General features: G+C 29.9%; 1 protein-coding gene and 3 non-coding genes across 7 annotated transcripts; 1 reads left to right on the forward strand and 3 right to left on the reverse strand.

Annotated features, from left to right (window-relative positions):
• Positions 1–3,493: 3,493 nt before the first annotated feature.
• LOC137823246 (small nucleolar RNA snoR77Y) lies at positions 3,494–3,569 on the reverse strand. The gene has a single exon (XR_011083099.1). It is a non-coding gene; the product is annotated as a small nucleolar RNA snoR77Y (small nucleolar RNA).
• Positions 3,570–3,613: 44 nt separating this feature from the next.
• LOC137823255 (small nucleolar RNA snoR2/U65) lies at positions 3,614–3,771 on the reverse strand. The gene has a single exon (XR_011083108.1). It is a non-coding gene; the product is annotated as a small nucleolar RNA snoR2/U65 (small nucleolar RNA).
• A 40-nt stretch (positions 3,772–3,811) lies between these two features.
• On the reverse strand, positions 3,812–3,937 carry LOC137823241 (small nucleolar RNA Z112). Its single transcript, XR_011083094.1, has one exon. It is a non-coding gene; the product is annotated as a small nucleolar RNA Z112 (small nucleolar RNA).
• A 15,574-nt stretch (positions 3,938–19,511) lies between these two features.
• Positions 19,512–23,001, forward strand: LOC137823148 (short-chain dehydrogenase TIC 32 A, chloroplastic). 4 transcript variants are annotated; one of them, XM_068628292.2, is made up of 8 exons: positions 19,557–19,705; positions 20,577–20,808; positions 20,945–21,024; positions 21,694–21,847; positions 21,940–22,018; positions 22,135–22,222; positions 22,339–22,385; positions 22,588–23,001. In XM_068628292.2, the coding sequence occupies exons 1-8, from the start codon at positions 19,576–19,578 to the stop codon at positions 22,768–22,770; spliced, it is 993 nt and encodes a 330-aa protein (XP_068484393.1). In that variant the 5' UTR covers positions 19,557–19,575; the 3' UTR covers positions 22,771–23,001. The 4 variants fall into 4 exon arrangements, 3 of the variants coding, with proteins under 3 accessions (XP_068484392.1, XP_090150912.1, XP_068484393.1); XM_068628291.2 differs by lacking the exon at positions 22,339–22,385 and having other exon boundaries at positions 19,512–19,705; XM_090294786.1 differs by lacking the exon at positions 20,945–21,024 and having other exon boundaries at positions 19,524–19,705.
• The last annotated feature ends 195 nt before the right edge of the window (positions 23,002–23,196 follow it).

A 23,196-nucleotide genomic window follows, 5' to 3' on the forward strand; every position in this document is an offset into this window, starting at 1 on the left:
ACTATTTTCATTTTTAAATATTTATAAAATTATAGTGAATTTAAATATTATTGAAATAGAAGAAAATTGATCAACATTGGTGGACTCATACATTATGATCTTGTTGCACGTTTGATTTCTTTATATTGAACATACCCCTCCAGCTTCTTAAGTATTTTCTTCATGAGGTGTCATAAGTACCACCAGTGACTTGCATTAGGAAATACAATTTCAATTGCATTTTTCATTGTCTTGTATTGGTCAGTTACAATGTTTTAAAGTGACCTATTTGACATACGTCACAGTCAAGTTTGAAAAAGTCAAACAACCATTTGTGTCTTCTAAAGATAGTAGTCCACAACCCAACAAAATAGATTGTCCATGATGATTAACACAATTAAATGGTACAAATGGCATGTCATGTTTATTAATCAAATATGTAGTATCAAAACATAGAACATCCCCAAAGCTTTCCCACGCTACCCGGCTTCGTGCATCTGCCCAAAAGATATGATGAATGTAGTTATTAATGTCCAAATAAATGTCAAAGAAAAATTGGTGATTAAACTCCCTCATACGAGAGAAATGAATTAAGAGTGTTTTCTCGTCTCTTTCCTTTTCCAAAGATCTCCTTTGTTTCCCGACAAAGTTTCACACATATTGTTCAACAAATTCTAGATTATCATAACCACCAGATGAAAAAACAAACGACCGAAAACTCTTGTTAATTCGTACCCAACATCGCCATTGATATCAAAAGCCCTCTTTGTGTTTAATTTGATTCTTCTATTACCCTTAAACAATCGTGACTTTCTTGGGTTAAGGTCATGTGAGTGTTCTAGGTGCACATGCATAATATATCACTTTTCATTTTTTATCCCAATAGTTATTCGAGTTGGACACATTCTTTTGAGTTGGTTGGGTATTAACTTCGTTCAGAATAAGCGAGACATATTTTTCGGCTCTGGCACACACCAATATGAAGTACCTTAGCTCTTTGTCCGATCCTTTCTTAGAACTTTGTGTTCTAATGGTAAAATCCTTTGAAATGACATCTTGTCGATAAATTTTTTTAACATTGTCAAAATACATACCCACTGTAGCAACCAAATCATCATCATTTTTAATTCTTTTATTATTAAATACATTAAAACTCTCATATTCTTCAAACAACGGAATCTCATCAAAGCAAATATTTTCCATTTCGTTCATAGTCTGCATTATAAAAAAGATCATTGTATGTAAATATTAATATACATTATTTACTAAATAAAAGAAGACGACCCATATTGTGTGGTATTCAAAGTAAAAAAAAACATGTTTTGGACAGTAAAAAAAAATTGTATGCCACACTGCCTTGAAAAATATGAAGTATTAGTGAAATATGAGAATCCTAATAAATGAAAGAAAAACTATGACAAACCATGACTTCACGTGGTCGGTATTGAATGTGCAGGTGAAAAATTAGTCAAAACCATTCAAGGCAGCCATTAGAGATGAGTTTTACATTCAATGCAACGTTGGAGATGACTTTCTTGTAGGTATGTAATAAGAAAAACTCTTAATGGAAAAATCATTCTAGCTACAAACCATTTTGCCTTGTCTTTGTCTTTTCAAATCATGGTACTTCAAAGTAATTAATGTAAGTTAATGCTCTCACCTACCAACCTTGTGACATGTTCCACTTCAAAATGTAAATAGAAATGTGCATCATATGCCTCACTAGAAAAATTTGATTAATTTTTAATAAAATAATAATAATTTAATACTAATTCACACGCTTTTCCTTTGATGGTTAATGAAATAATGATAATTTAATATCAATTCATTTACTTCATTGAAAAAGGTTAATTTTTTATTTTTAATAAAATAATAATTTAATATCAATTCATACACTTAACTGAAAGAGGTCATTAATTCTTAATAAAGTAGTAATAATTTAATACCAATTCATGACAATATAAGCTTATCACCATTCGTCAATCTCATATCTTATAAGCACTTGGTCATTTTCCTATCTTCTAAGTTGAACTTCACACACCATTCATTTTTCGACAAAATGATTTGTAATGGATGAATAAGAGGACCTTGATACCAGTGATATTGCATCATTCGTGCGATGGTATAGTTCCAACACAAATGTAATTCTTGGACCGGTATGTAATGTGCAAGTTGTTATTCTAAATTGGAAATCCAAATACCTCATTAAAACAAGAATTTATAAATTGCATAGGTGAAGATAATCTAAGTTCATTTGAATCTTTATCCATTTGAAAAGATGGATTTTCTAAAAGGATGTGAAATTTCAAAATATCGAATGAACATGTTGTTTGACATTAAGTGATTTTTAAAATGATTTGGAAAAAACTTAACTTTGTTTTTAAATGATTTCAATTGTTTTTGGTTTAACTGCGTTTGACCAATTAATTTAGGATTTAGGTCATACATTGAATTTTGTATTTTTGAACTTTTAAGTTTTGATTTACAAGGTGTATTCTATTCTTCTTATTCCTCAAACATTATATTTATGTATTGAAGTGATGTATTCTATTCCTCTTCTTTCTCAAACATTGTATTTCTATATTGAAGTGTATGTATTCTATTCCTCTTCTTCTTTAAACATTGTAATTTTGTATTGAAGTGTAAGTTTCTAAAAACTGTCTTGAGGAGTTTATCATTTTTTATGTGTGTTTTGTAATTTAGATTTGATTACATTGTTATTTTCATTGGTTTCATTGATTAGATAAGAACTCAATATAGTCTTTGATATCATATTTGATTTTGAATAAGCCTGTTTTTTTCCAAAAGAAAAATATCTTTAATATTATACTTTATTAATGTTCTTTTAAATAAATAAAAAAATAAGTCTGTTTTTTCTCAAAAAAAAAATATCTTTAATATTATACTTTACTATTTTTCTAAAATAAAACCAAAAAAAAACATTTATGAGTCTAACAAGTGTTACAACAAGGTATCCCAAAACCAATTAAAGGCGGTGCATAAAATTGACTTCAAATATGTGAATTTTAAGACTTCTACAATGCATATTTCTATGCTAATTTGCGTCTGCATACCAAGGGGGAAGCAAAAATGGAAAATTAAGTATTTTCTTCCTCCATAGTGACCACTTTCCTGCAAAAAATTATTCCGACACTTTCCTTGTTATCTACAAAAGTTATTCCGGCACTTCAATACATAAAAAAGTAAAATCTTAGTATTTAATATTCAGTACAATATATAATAATAATATATTAATTTATTTTAAAAACTCGTAATTATTTATATGATTATGATTATTATGGATTCACTATTATTATTATTCACTATTAATTCACTATTTTGGACCTGTTTATCCTCGGTTGAATATAATGAGTTCACTCATATCAGTCCACACCAAATGAATTCTGAGACCACCAGTGTTCAGGATAGTTAGGGGGTCTAAATACCCACTCGGTGTCAACCGAGTACAAAGGATAAAACTTAACAATATTTCAGTAAAATTCCAAAAACAGATGACAAGCCTCAGTTAGCCAGAAATTGTCATCAAATATCAGACGGTAATTCCAATTAAACTAAATCATCATCGGCTTCATCACACTAAAAACGAATGACATAATGTTCAAACAAACAATAAAAATGTAATCGCACAAAACGGCTCCGCAGATCATAAGTATGAGATCCACAGATTCCTATCAAGATGCGAAACAAAGGAAATTCCCTTTTGCTTTTGGTCCAATCATAGCATCACTGGTCACTGCCAAATTGAAGCTACCAGAGACGTGGCATCGGACCTAACCCTAGAAAACCAATAATAATTAATAAATAATAAGAAAACCCTCAGAGACCCGTTCCAAATCACACACACAGAACCACAAAGAACAAGTCCTTTGATCAGCGCTGCGTTTAGAGTGTCATACGGCACTTCCTATCAATGAAGGGAGATCCTCCTCACAGGGTATTTTCGCATCTCCATTCTCTATCAAGCCAACATTCATAAAATTAAGCACAAAATAACAACCATTGTGAACAGAATCAGAAGCTACCGAATACATGAACATGAAGCAATAACAGAGAGTGTGCCACTCCGCTGTGAGGCCAACCCTAAACAACCGATTCACTGAGAAGAAACTTTGGATGTCATATTTATAGACATGCTTACTGTACTGTTAGGGTTAGCGCCGCCCATGTCAATGGCATTGGGCTTTCAGTTATGCAAATGGCCCAATAATGTTTCTATTATATATTTGAAAAAAAAAAAATCTAGGCAAGAAATAGTAAATAGTAAGAAAAAATAGTAAATATAAATTACCTTTCTTAATAATAATTGAACAGTTTTGTTTTTCTTCTTCCTATGTGTAATATATATTCTCATTCAATTATTATTTTTATTCAAATTATGAATTGCATATATTTTATTTAAATAAGTATATAACATTAATGTAATTACATAACATAACAAAAAAATTGAATATACAAGCAAGATAATACATTTGTATCTTACTTATAATGTTTATTAATAATTTTAATATATGGATAAATTTATTTAAAGAATTTAATTTTTATGAATGTAAAAAAATGGTCAATTAATATACACATGCACATGACTTAAAGTGTGTGAGAGATAGATCAAATCCTACATATGCAAGTTTAATTGACATTTATATCTTTAATAGCTTTCTATTAAAAGGTAATTTTTGGAAGATGTGCTAAAGTGATAAAATAATTTTGGTTATAATATTATATGAAAATCACTAGTCTTATTTCTTTTGTATTAAAAGATGATAAGTAAACTCATTATGATAAATCTTAAGTTGAGAATTAGAAGGTAAATCCATCAAACATGATTCGTAACTATTGATACCTCTTTAGATAAACTTCCTTAAATGAACTTGGATGGCTCTCGATCATGAAGTTTGAAACTTATAACTCAAAAAACAATTAAATTTTATAGAAAAATAATGAACAATATTCATGAAAATCAAAGTATTAGATCGAAATTAAATCATATACAAAATCATATAATTTTATCATTAGACATGAATTTAATCAAGTGATACAACAGGGGTAAATGTTTAATTCATAAGAATAAAACAAGAAAAATACAGCCATGGAAAAGATAAAAGATTAATCTACTTTCTCAAGATGAAGATAAGTGCTAAAAGACAATCACTTCAATTTAGAAAACTAACTCAAAATAAGAATTTAAGATTGAGAATTTACCTCTTAAGTCACAATTAGATAGAAAGCCCATGACTCTTGTATTTCATGTTTGCATGTTGTTTTACAATGAAAAGCCTTCATGCTTACATAAACACAAACACAAAATATGAAGAATATATGGCTTGTTTGGTTGTTGCCCTATTCCTTCAAAACAAGGTCATTAGACCATTGTTTGGTTGGTTCTCCTAAATTGCCAACCAAGGTTTCTCACTAGAAAGAGAAGTTAAGTCTTACGATAAATACAAAAGTTATGCACTCTTTAGGATAGTTATGGAAGATAAAAAGTGTTCTTGCGACACATAGAGATTAAAGGCTTTAGTGTTAACATTGGAAACATTTTGGCGACTGTAGTTTTATTGCTTGTCTTTAACTTAAGAGATTCACCCAAGATATTTATACTAGTTCACTTTTAACCAAGAGCTACATCTAGTCCTCAGCTAACCACTGAGAATTCACTATGTAATCAAATCTAGATTACACAACACACACCAAAGTGATGATCTTGAACCCTTTAAGAACACACACCACCTTTGGTAAAACACACACAGTTTTCAGAATAACCCTCTAAAACTGCACCACACCAAATCACACAGAAATACAATGATTGAGGAAGAAGGAATATAATACACTTGGGTAAATCGAAGATTCAAGTTCAGAATATAAGACCCAATCTTATTTCACACTTGAGATGATGCAAAAGCTCTCTGAAATCTTGAAAACTCTTTTTGATTGATCTTTCTTACTTAGTTAATGCTTGGGAGCGTAAAACAACATTTTTATACTTCAATCAAATGGTCAAGACTTTTAATTCAAGAACCAAAAGCTATTAGGATCATTAAAAAACAGTTTAACCAACTTAACAAAATTTTGTTGAGGTTTTCAGAAAATCAATGGATTGTATTTTCGAAACAATCAATTTAATTTTCCGAAACAATCGATTGAATTTGTTTGACAACAAAGTCAAACTTTTCAAATTCTTTTTAAAATCCACTAAGTGTAAACAACCGGTTAAATTGACATTTTAACAAGTTGAATTTTCACACTCTTTAGAAAACACATATTTTTTTAAAATAATTAAGATTCAATTAACTTTGGATCATCATAAAGAGTGAATTAACAATTCAAAGATTACTACACAAAAAAAAAACCAACATTACTCTTGAATTTTGAGACATCAAAGCACCTTGTTCAACAAGGGTGTTCAATCCAAATCTAATATAAATTTAAATATTTGCATTAGACTTTAAATTCAAATCTATTTTTTTATAAAAACAAATTAAATTTTTATAATTTAAATTTAAATATTTAGATTAATTTTTAAATTTAAATCCATATATTTTTATAAAACAAATTGATTTTTTATAATTCCAAATCCAATCCAGATTAATATTTTTTATAAATAAATTAAATTTTAAATCTAAATTAATATTTTTTTAGGAAAATTAACATAATATTAATAGAATAATATGTAAAAAAATTAATATTGTATAAATATTAAAAAAATATAATAATATTATAATTTAATAATACTAAAAATTAGCATTACAAAAAAAAGAAAATGAACCTTGTGACCACTCCTAAAGGGCTAATAGGAACACAGTGGAAGAGTAGGGTTTGAATGTGATATTTACAAGGCAAATGCTCCCTGCACCCAACACTTTTGAACCTGCACCTAACATAATTACAAAAATTCCGAAAATATCCTTTATTTCGGAAATAAAAATTTGGAATTGAAAATAATGCATTCCAGAAAAATAAATCCGGAAGAGATTTTGTGTTTCGGATATAAAAATCCGGAAAAAGAAAATCAAAATCCTATTCCGGATAAAAAAATCCGGAACTGAAAACAATGCATTCCGGAAAAAATTATCTGGAAGAGATTATTGTGTTCTGGAAAAGGAGGTCCAGAATGTAATTTTATATGTACCCCATTTTTTTAAGGGTATTTTCGGTTTTTCCCATATAATTGGGTGTATGGTGCAGGAAGCAATTGCCTGTTTACAGCCATGCTAAGATTATTTGTCGCAGAGTGCCACATTTCAATCACATTGATCTGGAATTTCTTCTTTTGGGCCTAAAAAATAAGCTTTGACTCAGGATTTCTTTCTCAACCTCCATATTTCTGTCATGCACCCTTCTAAATATGTAAATTTTTATTTTATTTTTCTCAGAAGTTAAGAAGACTATATAATTCAGAATTAAGAAGATTTTCTAAATTATCTAATCCGAAATTGTTTTTTACTTATAAATTATATAATGTGAAAGTTATTCTTTAAAAAAAAAATATGGATTGTACGATCTATAGAAGTTATTTTTTGCTTAATAAATATTTTTGAATTTCAGAAGTTAGTTTTAGTTTTTGGATAACATAATATTTTTAACTTTTAGATTGCGAAATTTGAATAATTTCCAGATTATGCCATTCAAAAATCTTTCTGTCAAAAATAATTTTCAAATTATACAATTTAAAAAAGATAAAATGAGAATTTTTATATTTACAAGAGAAGAGGATGAAAATATTAAGATAGATAAAGAAATGTCTGCTATAGACTTTGCTTGAACAAAACACGAAATAATTTAAGGCTGAACTACATGTCCAACAACAACAAAAAGTACAAAAAACATAATGAACTTACACTAGGGTACTTCTTTCTGCACCACTGTATTTTGCTTCCTTCCTGCACCACAACAGAAATGTAAATTGACAAAATTCACTTTGGAGGTTTTAAGAACCCAAACACAATCTCCTTCTTTTCTTTCACTTTTGTTGTCACTATTTAGAGCAAGCGACGCTAAATATTCTAGACAATTTTAGTACACTCTCGTAGACATAGACATACATGTATGCTTTTCAATAACATTGTGGTGGATGGTTTTGAAAACGTTGTTAGTCAAAGAAGAAAAATAAAACTCATTTTTTTTTCTTCCAAAATTGATAATTCGTAATATTTGTGAAAATAGAAAATCCACGATAAATTGTGAGAGTGGATACATATTATATTATGGAAATGATCGTCTATAACCATTTCATAATACTCTTTCTGAAATACATTTTATGAATTCTAAATTTATTGTTTTGGAAGTAAAAAAATGTTAAAAAAAATATTATGAAATAAGATTTTTTGTCTTTCAATTTTTTTAATAAAAAAACCTTTTGCTTACAAAACACCTTCTATTATTATTGAATTACCTAAAACTATGTAGAGGTGTAGTAAGAAACACCCTTACACTATTTGGAACAAAAACAAATCATACTGACAAGTTTTGCTCCTTTAGAAGATAATTTACTTTTAGTAAAAATTAAGTTTCAGTGAATTGATTTTAGAAAGCTATTGGAACAAAAAAGAAAGGTCAAAGTTTAATAAAAAATAATAATGTTACCTGTTAGCAATAGATAAGGTTACAGTAAAAATTGAACTCAAATTTTCATTGGATTTAAGTTTCCAGAGGTTAAAGTATTCTTAACATTCTTTTATCAGCAAAGTATTTTTAATAAAGATTCATTAAAAGAGAAAAAAAAGACTATATTTAAAGTTTTCTTCAATCACAAACATTAATACATACCACGAAAAAATACACTTATTTTATAATCATTTTGTAATAGCTCGTTTGATTTTTATTAAACAAAAAAAAATATTATTTAATAATATATAAAGTAATAAAAAAAATTCGAATTCAATATAAATCTTTATCAACTATTTTACTCTTTTTTCCTCCCACAATTCTCTTTAAAAAAAACCTTAAAAAACTATTCATTTTATAAGATCGTTAAATTTGTACAGTAACTATTTAATAAATTCCATTTTTTCAACTAAAAAACATAGAATTTAAATTCTTATTAGCATTATACACAGGACTTTTCTTATGAGAGAGACCAAAAGGGATCTAGAGCCAAAATGATAAAAGGTTTAAGATTTAGATAGGTATGTTATGATTATATAGGTTTTGTTTTATTTCATCTTAAAATAGTAGGATACTGATACATGTTATATATATATATATATATATATATATATATATATATATATATAATTTATTGATAGACACCATGAATGTTAAAGAAAGAGAGAGAAGGAGATTAAACATGAACCCTAATTCTCAGCCACATTCACATGCATAAACTCTACTAGTACACCTTGTTTGCTTTCTACATTCTCCACTCTCCATAGATAATATTGTCTTTGAATTATTTTGTTCTCTATTCTCCTGTCTCACTTGCCCACCACTCTCAATTTTTTCAAGGGACAACTCACATAACACAATCACTTTTTCAAAGAACAATTTGTTATTATTTAATAATAATAAATAATTATTATCATTATTACTTTATTGTGGTGTTCCTAAGGAGGAGGTATGTTCATTATCCTTAATCAAATTCTCCTAGCTACCAATTAGGTTTCTGAGCTTGGATTATGCATACATAATCTTTTTGGTTACTATTAAGATACAGACAAACAACCTTTTCTTCAAATCTTCATGTACAAAGCCCGAGATAAAGAAGAAAAAAAATAGCTAGCTACAATATATTCTATCGTCTTGTTCAATATGGATTGTTATCTACACGTGTCATCATGTTATTGGCATATGGCACTTGAATCAAACACAAATCAACATTTTATAGTTTTCTTTTTGTACTGTTTTGTGCCTGTAATATTTAATTAGTGCTAGATAATGTAAATTAATTAGGGTAGATGATTGATCCTAAGAGATCAATTAGGGATTTGTCGGGTAGATTTTAGACCCCTTGAATGCATAATCAATTCAGCTACAAAAATATGAATAATACAGAAGGGAACATTGTTATGACACTAGGGCCCAAAGGTCTCTTGAGGGTCATTTTTATTGTTCTTCATCTCAAAAGCAAAATTGCACATTACTTGGAAACTTTTCATTCTTTGAGAAAAAAAAAAAACCCCAGTTACATTGTAGATGCATTATCATACTTTCCTCACCATTCCAACTTTAGATAGAGGTGTTTATTGATATGGGTAACTCATTAATTCAATGGGACCAAACTAACTGCATTTGATTTAATTTTATATTTCATTCAATATATATAATTCAATTCAACTTGTACTAATTTAGGTAATGATGTAAAAAAAGTCAAGAGATCACACTCATTTATGCAAGATTTTAGTTTATTTAGTTATTACTTATATATTTATCTTTTTTTTCAATAAAAGAACAAAAATATAAAATGAGGTATTAGAAGTGAAATATCCATATACAACACTAGAAAAGAGAGAGAGAGAGAGAAAAGTTGTGCAAAGAATAATTATAAAGACACTCCAAGGTAAGATAAAAGCTACATGACGTAAAATATGCCCAACCATACTTAAGGAATCAATAATATTGGACTTTCAATGTTATTTGACATAAAAGAATAAAAGAATATTGTTGAAGAGACTAAGACCAACCAAACATAGCTTTGTTATTTCTTAATTAGACTTGTTTTGCCCGTGATAAAAGTTTAACTTGGATTGATTTGATTTAAAATAAGAAACTAAATTTATTTATTTTTAGATTTTAGAACACATAACATGAAACTCAAAAATATTCATCATGAGAGAAAAAAAAATCTATATAAGTGTAAAATCTTGTATCTTAAAGTAGAAAAAAAAAATATGACCATAAAAGAATAAGAACAGCATAAATGAAGAGATAGAACAAGAATTCTTAGAAGTTTACCATTGTACATGAGTTTAATACCTACATTATAAGAAAATCATTAAATAAAAATCAATTGTTGAGACTAAAAATAATTAGTTACTATATTGATTAAATTATATATTATTTTAGAAACTAAAAAGATTATTGATATCTAAAGTAATTAGATTTAGGATGTCTTTTAAGTGTTTTGTGTTTGAGTTTGTGGTTTTATTTGTATGATAGGCGTTTCTTGGTAGGGTGAGAACAAAGAGAAACTTTGTATAAAGGTTGAACCACCCATGAAGTGGTTCACGTTTATTGATTTTTTATTGTTGATAAAAAAAAATATTGAGCCGAGTCAACCTGGGACCATGTTGAGTCGAGTGGGCTCAAGCCCATGTCGAGTTGAGTGGGCCTAGCTAGAGCTGACCTAGCCCGGGTTGAGGTCGAGTTGAGTAGACCTGGGCTCAAGTCCATATCGAGTCGAGTCAGCTCGGGCTGAGGTCGAGTTAAGTCGGTTTGGTACCAAGTCGAGTAGAGTCGACTCGAGTTCAAGTCGAGCTGAGTCGGCGCGGGTTCAGGTCTAGTCGGCCTAGGTTCAGGTCTAGCCAAGTCGACCTAGATCCAGTTCTACCATATTCGACCCAAGTTCAGGTCTAGCCGATTTGATCCGTATCCGGGTCAAATCAAGTCAATCCTTATACAGATCGAGATAAATTTAATCTAATTGACAAAGTAGATTTAATATAAATTTAATCTATTTTAATAAATTTGGAAAAATCCAAATAATTTTAATTTAATTAAAATAGATATATATATATATATTTTAAATTCAATCTATTTTATTAGATGAAATTAAATTTATATTAAATTTTTATTTGATCTAACTAAAATAGATATAAATTTTAAATTTAATCTATTTTATTAGATTAAATTGAATTTAGATTGAATTTTGAAAAATCTACTCTATCCCCCACCCTAGTTTGCCTTGAAATTTGATATTGGCAATTTGGTGATTATTTTTTTTGTTTGTCTTTATTATATTATGATATTGGTGATTCTATTCTTATCGAGTGTTTGTTAATTTTCAGGAACACGATCATAAATAAATGACAATGAAGACTGATTGAAAATACATTTACATGTTAAATTTACTTAGTATTTATTAAATAAGTTCTAAAATTTGGCTACATATGATTGTCTTTATACAATTGACTTTAATTGATTATTAACTAAAGTCTAAAATTTTAACTTCGGAATTTTTTAATATTTTGTTCAATAATTGTCTCTTTAGTTATATTACGCTTTATAAATTTTAGTCATAAAAAAATAAAATATATTAATTTCATTGTTTTTAAGGAGTACATTAAACGCAACTAAAAAAATTTCGGCCTGAGCAGGAACAATTTCTGGTGATAGTTATTGTACACCATGAACATGCCATTTTTTTTAAGTGATTGAAATAGATAATACTACAAACAACTTATATAAGTTAATAGATTATCATTCAAAATATAAATTAAACATTTATAATTTATAACGTGTTAGAAAGTTGAGTAGATTAATTAACAAATTACTACAAATAATTGTTCAATAAATGCCTTTTTTAAGCAATCAGTGTGAAAAAGTTTTATAATTTGAAAATTCATAAATTAAGTGGAAAGAAATATTATAAAGTGAGACATTACCAATGTTCTCTGAATTCTGCATGGGAATTCATTAGCATTTTGACAATTCTGGCTTTCAACTAATGAGAAAGTTGAGTGAGTTGTAAATCAATTTTGAAGCTAATTATGTTGCAAATCTACCAACAGCAAGGTTTTAAGATTGCTTTGAGATTAAGCCACAGTTTGTCAAATCAAATAGGGACTGAATTATGAAATGACTTTAGCATTTTACTAATTAGAATGGTTAATTTCTTTCTTATTTTTCGATTTTAACATCATGATTCTGGACTGAATTCAGGTGGCAATAATTTTAATTTTGATAAGCCTGACTCTCACTAACTTTTTTTTTTCTTTTCACATACGTAGTCATTAAAATACTATTTTTCAACCATTTATTCTCAACATAACGAGTATATTACTTTTAATTACAAATTAAAAAAAAAGAACAATTTGAAAAACACCTTGGTTTCCATGTCTTAAAAAAATTATATAAAAAGGTAATAGAAAAAAATTAATAGAGAAGTATTAACTACCAAATACAATTGCATTATTACAGTAATTATATATATATATATATATATATATATATATATATATATATTAAAACTATCTATGAGACACACAAGTATGTGTAAGATCTACTACAAGACAATCATGAAATAGAAACCAATTTTTAGAGACCAAAATAATTAGTTGCAATAGTAACTAAATTAGATACCATTTTAGAAATTAAAAAAAAATTGATTTCTATATTAGTTTCTATTATTGTTAAATAGTTTCTAAATTGTTATCTAATTAACAACCAAAGTTTTAGATACCAAATTTAGAAACTAAATAATTGGTAGTTAAAAGCTTGGTTGCTAATTAGATACCAATTTAGAAACTATTTAACAATAATATAAACTAATTTAGAACCAATTTGTTTTTTAGTTTCTAAAATGGTCTCTAATTTAGTTACTATTGTAACTAATTACTTTAGTCTCTACAAATTGGTTTCTATTTCATGTTTTTCTTGTAGTGACCACTTGTTATAATTTGAAAAAAAAGGTTTTAGATCCCATATTCAAGTTTTGTAAAATAAAAATAAAAGGTAAAGAAAAAGTTAATAGCTCTACCTAAGATGTAACTTGAATTAATCCAGGGTTAAAGTGAATTTTAAATATTCAAAAACTTTAAACAGTTTTTTTTTCTCTTTTTACATAATAAAACAGGTAATTATTTTTATTTTTATTGAAATAACATAATTAATCAATAATACGGTATTCCTATTATATAATATAATATTGTATTTTAATATGCTAATCAAGACATCATTCTACAAAGATAATGGTTTATTTTATATTCTAACTTTTTTTCATTTTTTTGGTTAGATATATTTAACTTTCTTGAAACACCACAATAATTGCTAGAGTACATTTTACCAAGTCAGAAGCTTCTAGTAATAATTATTAAGGGATTGGATGAGATTAAATTTATTTTATATTTTGGTTTATAAGGCTAAAATGAATCATTAACTTTAACTTCTAGTATTTGGTCAATTTTGAATTTTTTTTAATACTTTGTGTCTTAATTTCAGTTTATATTTCATTCTTGGTTTCGGTTGTAAGTTTCGTCTTAGCATGGGATACCTGTAATTATATTCAAGTTAGTGTCATCTTGATGTTCAAAAGTAGACAATTATAAGAAATTACTTAAAAGTATTTTTACCCAAAATACCTTTCTATAAAACTTTGCAAACGGCTTAAGTGAGTTCTAATTGCAGTTTTAGGGCATGTTTAGACATAATACATATTTTTAATCATGCTTAATTATTCAGGATCAATGAAGCCTTGGGTGTCTACTATCTCCCCCAAAAATCTAATAATTTGCTCGTTTAGGGAAAGATGACGTCCTTTGACAAGCTCAATCGTTTAAAAGTTTTCCAGTATAAGATGTCCACATAGCTACGTAGTCAACTAGAGTTTTCATCACTGCGAAATTAGTTAACTCCACCATGATAATCATGGGGTCGTCCTGCTCAGGGTCACTATTTCAGAAATCATTGTTGGAAAGGTAACGGTTAACATGTTTTGTTTTCTTCATTAGCCACGATGTTGACTAATTGGATCGTTCTTAGGTGTTTCTTCCGGGTCGAGTTAGAGATGTTTCCTCCAGCGCATCCGCTCGATATTGTGTGATTGTGCATTCGCTTTGCGTGATTTTATCAAGGTTTAATGCGAGTTTTTTTGCACAGGTTGTCCGAAAATGGTTCGGATTTAAGTGCGATAAACATATAATGCATAACCACTTATGGGTTGAGGTTTTGAATATTAAGTGCGACTCTTTTGAACCATTCCATAGAGGCTCAAAGGGATTCGATCTTTTCTTGTCTAAGGTTGACAAGGACTACTAAGGTAAGGTGATGAGGCTGACTCATTAAGATTTGCATTCTGAACTTCATCACTAAGGTAACAAAACAGTTGATTAAATATGGGAGAAGGAGAGTAAACCAACTTAATACAACTCCTTTTAAGGAAGTCAAGAATACTCTGCAGAGGATGACGTCATATACTAATTTGCGTGACATACGTTGATGTGCTCATCAATGTCTGTGGTACTGTTATACTATCCAGGGATGGGTTCTTCCAATTTGGAGGGAGTGCAGTTTCCATTATACTTTTCGTGAAGGTGTGTCGACGAGCAGAGACAATGAAAGCGTACATAGAGATCGATGGTCAAGATTGAGCATTTTTGGAAATTGTTGGCCTCTTGAGCTTTTGGGATGGTTGGTACATGGAAGTCAGTTGAATCTTTGTGTTTGGTGTGAGTGTGTAGAGGTATGGTCCCGCTCCCTTCCAACTTCTACCTTATTCTTGCATTTTTATATTAGAAGGCGTCAATTTCTTTTGCGCTCTTTCTCTTAAGTGTTTTTATTTCTCTTTTAAACTGCATCATCATTTTTATCTTATCAACAGGGTTATAATGGGGTTCCTAGTGTTGGCATCTATTGTTAGTCATGTTTCGTGTGGTCATCATGTAATTCGTTAATGGGTTTTCTCCAACCTCACAGTGGGCGCCAAAATGTTCTTACAATGCCTAAATGACCCTATAGGACCACTTACTTCAACTCCTACTGCTCGGTCAATCCTGATCTCTGTGTTGCTTCATGTCTTGGTTTCAGCGTACAACTAGGTCTCATTCTGCTTTGGTCTCAGGTGTAAATCTCGGTTTCAACATGGGTTACTTGCAACTACTTTGATGCTCAAATAAGTCTAACTTTAATGTTCAAAAGTAGGTAATTATAAGAAATCACTCAAAAATATTTTTAAAGGGGGTATCTCCTTATTTATATTAGCTTTTATGGGTGTATACCTGTATGGAACTCTCCAAAAGGTTCAAGTGGGTCTTAGTTACAATTTTAGGACACATTTAGCCATAACACATATGCTTATAATGCTTAAATCTTTAGGAGGACATGTGTTAGTCAAGGGTATTGAGATTGTAGCATGTGTCCACCTTGCTTAAATATAGTAAGATTTATTAAATCGGGTGTATATCAGTCATGGAGATAATTTCAACTTTTCTCAGTTAATCGAGATGTTTTTGGTCCTAGATAATACATGTTTATTATTTTCGAAAAGAAATAGATGAGCTATATCTTAAAATTTATTGAGTAAAAATGTGAGCTCTAGATCCTATATACTTTACATAGTAGTATTCAAACATTATTATCCACTTATAAAGTTTTCATATTAATATTAAAATTAAAGATATGAATTAATTCCATTCTTATTGATAGTGAAGTTCAATTTACATAGTTATGAAATATGAATATTTAATTGTTATATAAAAACATTTATTTGTCGGTCCCCTTGAAATAGCTTTTGAGTTATGGTGAATCATCTAGTTCCGGATATGCATGTAGTATATGATCATGCCATATAATGCACACACACACGCATATTAAAACTTTAACTAAACACAGACACTTTTTCTTTGGGCACTTGCCATGATGCATATGAAGAATGAAGACAAGATAGCACATGTGAAAGAACAAGAGTATGAGTAGTGCTTGTAAGAGGAGTGGCAGGTTGATGAGATGGTGTTGGTGAGTTGGGAAACACAATGGGACCCTTCACAACCCACAGTCCCTATTTCACCACTCCCTTGTTGAAGGGTCAACCTCAGTGCCTATCTTTTTACCCTTCAAGCCTCCAACACCATCCATCATTTCTCACAACGCCATATGGAAGGGTGAACAAACTTGGACAAAAGAGAAGTGAATGGCACGGTGTGCACGCAGCAAAAGCATGTTTACTTGTCTGCAACTCCTTTGTGTCCCTCTCTGTCGTCTCTGCTGTCTTCATTTGATTCCTTTTCTCATCTCTCTGCAAATTTTAATTATCAAAACTTACATTGCATGCTAGCTAGCTACCTACATATATGCTATCATTGGGTTTTCTATATGCACACGTGTTAGGGCACCATTCATATGCGTCTCTGCATATATATCAGTGTGCATGCATGCATCATCAACAAAACAAAGGCCTCATTTTTCACATTAATGGCATCTACAGAAACTTAATAAGGATTTTAATACAATTTTGAATGAGTTTGGAAGAGAGAATAAAAGTTATTAGATTGGTTTATACTATCATATATAGTCTAAGAATTTTCAATTTACAATAAACAGAAGTGAGTAACATTGAACATTAAAGAAAAAGGAGAATTTCTCTATAACAGTAACTTTACTGTTCCTTGCTGAAATTTTGAAATAACAATTGTAGCCCACTATTTTGGAAAAGATCTGTGAGTGGATGTGACAGTGAAAATGCATTTTAAGTTTGTTGAATCTGACACTACTTTTGTTAAAGAATGAAAACGTCAAATGGCCTTTCATCAAGAAGTTAGGCAAAGTAGATCACGTATCTTAATTAGGGAGTAGTAGTGACTTGAGAAGAATCTTCTCTATTTATATTCTTGCCCTTTCAGTTATGTCAAACAACATGTTTTAACATAGGTGGTGGTTTTTATTATTCTCAATTTTCAATTTATATACGTGATTAAGGTTGTTTTTTTCCACATCTGTGTAGATGGATGTGGCATGGTTCAAATCAAATAACGTAGAGTTTCAATTTATTCCTTCTTTTGTCTTATTAATACCATATTATGACTAAAAGGTTCTCTCAGAGGTGACTTTAATTTCTGTCACTGAGGTAACAACCCATTTTCTGGTACTGATATGATGCCTCAACCACATTTATTAGTGGGTTAAAACCTTAACTTTCAATCCCCTTTTGGAAAATTGTGATTTGCCAGCCACGAGTCTTGAACGTGTGCTTTTTTTTCAACTTTCTTTCAATCTTTCTTGTGTTTTTTCCTTTTTCTTTTTTCAGGTAGTAGGTTTGCAACACCAATATGATATGTTTTTGGACCACAAAGCTGAAACTAACGATTTTCAAGTCATGATAGGTTGAATTGTTTTAGATTATAACTAATAAAAATAGAAGCAAAAATATTTTTTGTTGAAATATAGATGGAATTTTTTTTAAAAACTGTAAAGTGGTATTTTTTACTATATACCCGTTATCAATATAACATTTTTCAAAAGAATATCCAAGTTAAGTAGTGTGACTTTGACCACATTATCTTTAACAGTAATAGTATAAAACTATTTTATATATCATGAATCAAGAACATTCATGTAGGTTTTTCACACTGTGATTAGGCATTGTTTGGGTGGGTCTTCCTCACAAGTCTACAACAATAATTTTGGGTGGGTCTTTCTCTCTAAGTTTATTTCCTCTTCAGGTCTTGAATAAAGGAATAGTGGTAGAATAAGTGATCCACTTTTTGTGGAATTGCGTTTGAGACTTGTTACTTTGTCCCCAAATCTAAGACAATTTAAACTTTTGCACTCAAGCTTTATTTCTCCATACACACTTCTTGTTCAACTAATGAGAGAATTTTTGCTCTCTCCAAAAAAGAAGATCTTAAACATGACAAAGGGATAAGGTTAGAAACTGGACTTCAATTCAATGAAAAGATAATATTTTAAAAAAAGTTGAAAAGGAAAACAAAAGAAGAGAGAATTCACTTAGTGGTAATCTTCATATTATCATTTGTTGTTACATTAATTAAGTATTATTATTAAACACTTTTTGCTTAGTACATAAGCATAATTATGGTCTAGGAGATTTTACCAGAAAATATCAATCAGTGACCGCAGACTATTGAAAAATGCAAGGCACTAAATGAGGACAAACATTAATTATTACAAAGAAATTAATAACTGAAAACAAAGGTTAATAAAATTGATATGTTAAACCATTTTATTAGTAGGTTATAATCACGAAGTTTGTGGACCATCTCGTGCTGGTGTCTCAACCAATGATTTCGCTAAATATTGTCGCAATAGCTTCCAATTCTTCTCAGAGACAACTTATTATTAGGTAGATCAGCTAGGTTGCTCCAAGGAATAATCCAGAGGAAATCAATAAAATCATAAACAAATCATTTATTTATTGTTAATTGTTTTCAAAGATCATACATAAAACATTAATTACTTTATATAATCATGGAAAAAATTATTTAATATCTAGTTGACCTGCTTAATACTTATTTAACATGTATTTATTAATATTTAATTAGAATATGTTTTGCAACTATATATTGATCACATAATATATTTCTAACTCACAGGTGTATATTTATACATTGACTTTATTGTAGAGTATCTAGAGAAGTGTTTTATTAAGTTAATTTACGATAAAAGAATAATAAATAAAATCCTCTATTTTTTTTCACTTCACAAATTTTCTTATTCAAATCAATAATGATTACTCTTTGGCATACCGTATCTGTTATAATAATATATATATTACATACATATATTATATATACATATATATATATATATACATATATATATATATATACATATATATATATATATACATATATATATATATATACATATATATATATATATATATATATATAAAAGTAGCTGCATGTGTTTGCAGTCTCACCAAAAAAACCTTCAATGTTATTTGTCTCTGCAACACTCCAAAACGAACCCATGAAGGCAACTCTAAGATACTTAGCAGGAATGGCAGGCCCTAGTGGTTTTGGCTCAAACTCCACCGCTGAACAAGTCACTGAAGATTCTTCTTGCTTCCTTTCTTCACCTCTAACCGCTCTCATCACTGGTAAGTCTCAAAAAGAGCTTCCAGAGGATACCTGTGTAAAAATAACCATGAAAATTTAGCTCAATTATCATCTTCCACTTCCTCTGATATAATATATATATAGAGAGAGAGAAACTGTCATAAAACAAGGTTTCCCTTTTGTATTTTATTTCTTTACCTTGTGTTTTTTTCTTTGTTGATTTGAGTGAGTCTGTTTCTCCAGAAGCTGAGGGAATCATTAGTATGGCTGTGCTAAAGGTTTTGGTGATTCTCAAATCACCGTTATTTTGCTTACACTTTCCCATTTTACTTGCATTTCTTATGTACTTAATTCTCAGTTCTTCAGTTTCCTTTTGATTTGTCAGAAAAAAATTGAGAATTTAGTCCAATGTTTGTCCAAAACAATACCCCAGAATTATTAGCCTAACTGCATGTGGTGGTTTCTTTCTTATTGATTTTGCGGCATTGGGAGAGGTGAGAGATTGAGTTTGAAACCTGCAAGCTCTCTCACATCACATGAGTGTGCCACTTTAGATAATGCATGGTGTGGTTGTTTTTAACCGCAGCAAGATGAGGTTCTGTGACTTTTGTCTCTTTTGTGCACCCTTCTCTCATCAAATCCAGACATATTCATCACTTTGCCTACACTACGTACACCACAAACTCATGATCAAGATCATATCTCCTTTTTTCCACGCAAAAATAAATAAAAAAACATACCCTCCCAAAACATTTTATAATTCACCCTCATCTAAGGATGACAAAATCTAAATACTTTATATATATATATTATTATATATTATTATATTTGTTAACTAAAGCACGTGTTTTATACGTGGAATCAGTTTAAGTAATAACAAAATTGTTATTCATTTTGAACTTTTTATTGAAGGAGCAAGTTCTGGTATTGGAGCTGAAACAGCTAGAGTGTTGGCAAAGAGAGGAGTGAGAGTTGTGATTGCTGCAAGGGACTTGAAGAAGGCCAGGGAAGTGAAAAGGAACATACAAAAGGAGAGTCCAAAGGCTGAGGTTGTTCTGTTGGAGATTGATCTTAGCTCTTTTGGTTCTGTACAGAGATTTTGTTCCGAGTTCTTAGCTTTAGAACTTCCCCTTAATATTCTCATGTAAGTTTTGTCTACCATCATACTGTTCCACCTTTTCATTCCATAGTAATGATGGTTATCATTGTGAAACAAGGACAAAGGCATTCATATATTTTAGGTGATTTATACTAATAGTTAGAATAAATTAATTTTACAGAAACAACGCAGGGATATTTTGTCAAAACTTGGAGTTCTCTGAGGATAAAATTGAGACCACATTTGCTACAAATTACTTAGGTACTTTTCTGATTATTGATCTTTGCTTAGGGTTTACAATTCATATCATTGTTAAATTCTTGGTGAAGAAAATAAATCATTCCAAAATAACTATAAATTGTTGTCACTATAGTTATTAAGGTATCATGTTACCATGTAATTCATATTCACAATTAGAGATTGCTTTTATTTTAGTTTTAACATAAAAAAATAGGCAAATTTTAAACTTTCAAACTTGGTTTAAAGTTAATATTAAAGGAAGTGCTTGTCACTGTGATCTGCACCAGAGAATCCTTCTCATTTTTTTTGTTTAATATTCTTTACTTACAGACAAAAAAGTTTGCATAATCACATATCTAAAAGAAGTAACTTGGTTGGTTTAAGGTCCCCACCAAAAACATATAATACACAATCGTCCATATTTTAGGCTCTTTTAGGGTCCACGACCATAACATGGAGAAAGCTTATACAGCACTTTCAGGCTTCATTTTGGTCCACAAACACTGAGCACTAGGCATGCGTTTTTCTTTATGGGCTCAAAGTCCAAAGCCCGTGTGGCCCGTTTCTAAAGTGCTGAGCTTTTGTTTTTCGGATTCAAATTTACCGTTTCCATTTTTAATGGCAAAAGTTATTATCGACAATTTGAAAGACATTTATTGAACTTTCATATTTTTTTCTCCTCAATTGCAGGTCATTTTTTGTTAACAGAAATCTTACTAGACAAAATGATAGAGACGGCAGAGAAGACAGGTATTCAAGGAAGAATAATAAACGTTTCTTCTGTCATACATAGCTGGGTGAAGAAAGATGGTTTTCGTTTCAACGACATACTCAGTGGAAAAAAGTACAACTACCTTGTTCTCTGCAAAATTATAACAGTTCTGATTGCCTTACATTTTAGATACTCATTGCATTTCTCTCTGGCTACTATTGTAGATATAATGGCACACGCGCTTATGCTCAGTCAAAATTGGCAAATATTTTGCATGCCAAGGAAATAGCCAAGCAACTCAAGGTTGGAATGACAAATAACTCCAAACTTTTTAGTACTTCTTATCTCATTGAATGGTGATTATCATGCTTTTTGTTAGACCCACTACATTATTCATGAAAATTGGAATATAATTGCAGGCAAGGAATGCAAGAGTAACTATCAATGCAGTACATCCAGGCATTGTGAAGACAGGAATTATTAGAGCTCATAAGGGTTTACTAACGGGTAGGTAAAAGTTTCGTCAGTTAATAATTCGAACCCATTTTCATCTTATCAAACGTTTTTTTGAGACATTTTATCAAAATGTTAAAAATACTGAGAATTGGTAAAATTTCACGCAGATTCCCTATTTTTTATCGCATCAAAGTTACTCAAAACAACATCACAGGTGTGTAAACAAACACGCTCGATTAAATACACTTACGTGCAGTGATTGAATGCAGGATTGGTGTAGAATTATAGTGTAGAAAAAAATGACCATACAAATTAGACAAAGCTGCTTTATTATGCATATAAAATAGTGTGCTTTGTAGAATTGCAGTTAAACTAGCAATGCAATATTTTCTCAATATGTCACTGCTTGTCTGCAGGGAGCAGCAACAACGTGTTATGTTGCTCTGAGCTCAAAAACAGAAGTGATAAGTGGAAAATACTTTGCAGATTGTAACGAGAGTAAATGCTCGAGCCTAGCAAATGACGAGTCGGAAGCACAAAAGCTATGGAACAACACCCATGCCTTGCTTCTGAAACGACTACGTCAAGCAACAATTTGAAGCAATTCACCTTTTCAAGACACTATGTATATTAGGTTATTCGTTTACCTTAACCACCTGGCTCAACTCAAGATTTGAGTCTTTAAAGTTAACCAAAAAGATAATCCTGAGGCATTGCTGTTAGTAGCCTTTCCTGTGTAGCTCCATTTTGATTATTTGTACAAATAAGAGAGCAATAAAACATAAATCTCTCTCTGCAAATGCAATAACAAAGCGACAGTTTATCTCCTCTATAAAGCAAATGAGAGCGAAGGCTGCTTCACATTAATAATCAGGAACTACCCAGGTCTAACGCTGAAAGGAAAACTGTGATATTTGTTGTTGGTAAAAAAACATTTACACGACTGTTCAAGACTCCAGCGTGTAGGTGACCCACCCTCCAGTTACTCAATTTTTAAGTCAGGTAGGTGCTTCCCATTGATCAGG

Source organism: Phaseolus vulgaris, chromosome 9, assembly GCF_051622355.1.
Source record: "Phaseolus vulgaris cultivar YP4 chromosome 9, ASM5162235v1, whole genome shotgun sequence".
In the NCBI taxonomy this organism is placed as follows: Eukaryota; Viridiplantae; Streptophyta; class Magnoliopsida; order Fabales; family Fabaceae; genus Phaseolus; species Phaseolus vulgaris.